Source organism: Cryptomeria japonica, chromosome 3 (genome assembly GCF_030272615.1).
Source record: "Cryptomeria japonica chromosome 3, Sugi_1.0, whole genome shotgun sequence".
Taxonomy (NCBI): domain Eukaryota; kingdom Viridiplantae; phylum Streptophyta; class Pinopsida; order Cupressales; family Cupressaceae; genus Cryptomeria; species Cryptomeria japonica.
The window spans coordinates 278,038,866-278,042,541 of NC_081407.1; the positions used below are offsets into that span (position 1 = coordinate 278,038,866).

The window sequence follows — 3,676 nt, forward strand, 5'->3', positions numbered from 1 at the left end:
TGACAGATTGCCACGTAGGCTTTGGTGGTAAAATTAGCGTTCACATAAACCGCAGTTTTGGATGCTACAAAGTATCCTCCATTGTAAAAAATTTAGGGTTTCGTGCATGCATTTTTTACTAAACATATGATAAAAGCACACAAAAATATCTCCAAGTAAAATTATCAAATATCTCATGTGCAAATTATTTTGCTTGATGGTAATGTAGATCATTTGAGTCATACGCTGGCGTGTTCAAAGCCTATAAATAGGAAACACCATTCTAGAGCTTCTCAGACCAAGTTGTTTATCTGTGCATGTTTGAGAGTTAGTAATGGCGTCTCGTACGAAGATAATATGCTATATTTTGCTGGGCCTCATATTTGTATGTACCGTCATTGACGGCGCGGTGGGGGAAGAGAAGTATTATAATGGTGGGCACGGTGGTGGTGGAGGTCATGGTGGTGGTGGGTATGGTGGTGGAGGTCATGGTGGCGGTGGACATGGTGGGTATGGCGGTGGAGGACATGGTGGTGGAGGCCACGGTGGGTATGGCGGTGGAGGACATGGTGGTGGAGGCCACGGTGGGTATGGTGGTGGTGGGCATGGTGGTGGGAGAGGTGGCCACGGTCCTCCTGGCCATGGACCTGAGAATTAAGGGGTTCTAGTTTCATCTAGATCGACAGTAGAAGTAGCAAATATATGCTATGAATTATATAATAAAGTTGGTTTCGATTGCTCACTTGCACCCTACTTCTACAATTTATATTCTGCGAAAATGCTTAATATGAAATGGGAAAAGAATTCCAAGTAATATTGTAAAATTATGCTGTGGAATATATAATAAAGATAGTAAGTTTGAGATACATATTAGAGTTTTTTGGCTTGCCTTTAATGTTATATAAGCTTAGTTTGATACCAGCTGTATCATCAAAGTATTTTTATATCGAAGATTTCATCACTTTTTAATTCTTTTCATTTTATTTATTTTTAAATGAGTACAAGGAAAAGCATTGTAATATGTAGAAATTTGTAATAAAAATGATATTTTTTATAAATGTGAAAATTTATTTTATATTAATTATATAGATATGTTTTGTATCAATATATTTAATTATATTGACAATCTATATTAAAATTGGAAAAATCAATATAAGATTGCAAATTGTATTCAAATTAGGGAGTATGATGGTAAGAAATGAAAGAATGGAAAAAGAAAAAGTCTAGAAAAGAGACAAGTGAGAAACTAATGCGAGATTCAAAATTAACAATGTAAAAAATATAAAAAAATGTGTAGCCAAAACAATAAAAATAAAAACTAAAAAGACATAAATAAACTTCAAATAGAAAGAAATCATTACATTATCATACTCATACTTGAAGATACCAGAAAAAAGATCATCACAATATCAATCTTGAGAAAGAAATTGTGGAGAGTGAGGAGCTCTTTCAGAATTTTGTCTTGAATCCACTTGGTGCCATATTGCTTCTTTTGAAGTAGGATTTAGTCTTATTTTTGTTCATTTATTTTTTCTCGTGTTTGGTTAGCTTGCCTACCAAGGCTTTCAACTTCTTTATTATCACTTCAAAGTATTTATAAGAGTTGAAGTTTTAATGATGCATTATAATGACAACCTCATTCAAGAGACCCAAGAAATTGATTTTTCTAACTTTTTAAAAATATATGTTGATTAAAGAACCCCAAGGTATTTTTCTTCATATTCACAAATTTAAGAATCAATGTCATGTATTGGATAACTTTCATAGGATATTTTATAGGATATTTTGTGGGACGGTTCTTCTCTTGAAGCATGTTGAAATATTGAGACAACAAGGTCTAGGTCCTACATGTGATTCACCTTGATGTCATGCAAAACCTTAGCATTTTTACCTCTTTTATTTCACTAAGTCTAATCATCCTAAAGAAATCCTTGAGCATGATCTTTAATTTATAGTCTTAGAGTTTTCTTATCTTGTTTCCTTAACCTAGACTATGTAATTAATCATCTCAATACGTAATCTCTATTTATCCTTGCGTGATTATTGTTTCTTAATTTATCTTTGTTTTGTTGGATATTTTTATAGAAAACAACTACCTCTAGGACTTTTTTGTGTGTGTTGAGCTAGAAAAGTTTTTCTCTACTTGACTCCCAAACATTTTTGTGCAAAACACATAAAAATTTAAAAAATAATATATATTCAATGTGTTCTCTAATAAATTTTAACAATTCTTGCTATCCATGTTAATATTTTGACAATGATTTTTAGGATTTCTCTCTATATCTCTTCATTTTTAAATGAAAAGTAACTTTGGTCAATATTTGTGAATAGAAAAGCCAACAACCCTTGTAAAAAGAACCCCATAACTAAGTCATCTTTAGGTTTTTGTGGTTAGTTATTTAAAACCCAAATTATAGATTCAAAACCTCTAGACATAAAGAAATTTGTTTTAATTATATTAGCATGGGAAGGGCTCAAACCCTTTACATTTTAGCCATTAAGAAAGATGAAATATAATTCACAAGATGTGGGGTTAAACAAAAAAACAACAACATGGAGAACATTACAAGAAAATAGAAAGAGCACAACAATCGGTAGAGAACCACCCAATAGTTAGCTATTATTAAGAGAACAACCAACAATGAACTATCAATAAGGGACTTCAGTCCCTTTGTAGCTTGTCATTTTTACTGTACAAAATATCTAGACAATGTTTGAAACAGACTCCTTTAGCCAGGATAATGGAACCAACATCACCTTTAACCTAATGAGGATAATTGTGGAGCTCAATCAAATATTTAGGTCTTTTCTAAAATTGTTGTGGGAGGGTACCTTGGGCTAATAACATTTGAATCTCTTCTCAACCATTACTCCTTTCTTCATTCAATCTCTTGCTAAAATACATGGATTAAAATGATATGCTATTTAAGTGGCTTGATAGAGAAATATGATCTATTACATCATTCATTGATTTTTTGAGTTGTTATTCTTTGTCAATTGATCCCTTGCTAGCTATCATCATTTTAGAACACCTTTGTAATGATGATAAAATAAGGGTAACACCAATTAAAATAAGAAAACCACTAATATTACCTAAGGGACCACTATATTAAAAGAGATGGATAACTTCAATAGATCCAGTCATAATTCAATTAGGAAAACAGCTAAAACACTAATTAAAATTACAAATTTTTTGTCTTCCACTTTTGAGTAAAAATTTGGATGTAAATTGTGAATTTAAGGTAAAACAATGAACAATTGAAGTGAAACATTAATAACAAACTACTATAGATATTGAATAGAGCCAGAGACAGGGATCTACGTAAAGGAATAAGACCAAAACTTGTTACTAAAAGTTTAGGTTAAATTGCTGGGACTAGGATGGTAGCTCACCCTAGTTCTGTAACTCTAAGAGAGGAAAGTGGGATTTTTTATATACAGGGAGATGCAATGGATCCACTATCAAAAGCTTGCATAAATTTTTTGGGAACAGGATGGTAGGTTGTCCCGATCCCTTTCTTTTCACTCCATAAAAATATTAAACTATTCATCATCGTCAACTTTATTAGAATCTTCATTCATAGCTTCTTGATCAATTTATTGCACACATAAAGAGAAGAGAAAGGGTTGTGGATAAGGTTTTTCCTAGAGTCAAACCCTGGTTTAAGAATTAACATTTAATTTGAAATGATAATTG

The 3,676-nt window shown here is 32.1% G+C and overlaps 1 protein-coding gene across 1 annotated transcript; it reads left to right on the forward strand.

The window, feature by feature from the left end:
* Positions 1–313: 313 nt before the first annotated feature.
* LOC131054418 (uncharacterized) lies at positions 314–637 on the forward strand. The gene has a single exon (XM_057988932.2). It carries the CDS (start codon positions 314–316, stop codon positions 635–637), a length of 324 nt encoding a protein of 107 aa, XP_057844915.2.
* Positions 638–3,676: the final 3,039 nt, after the last annotated feature.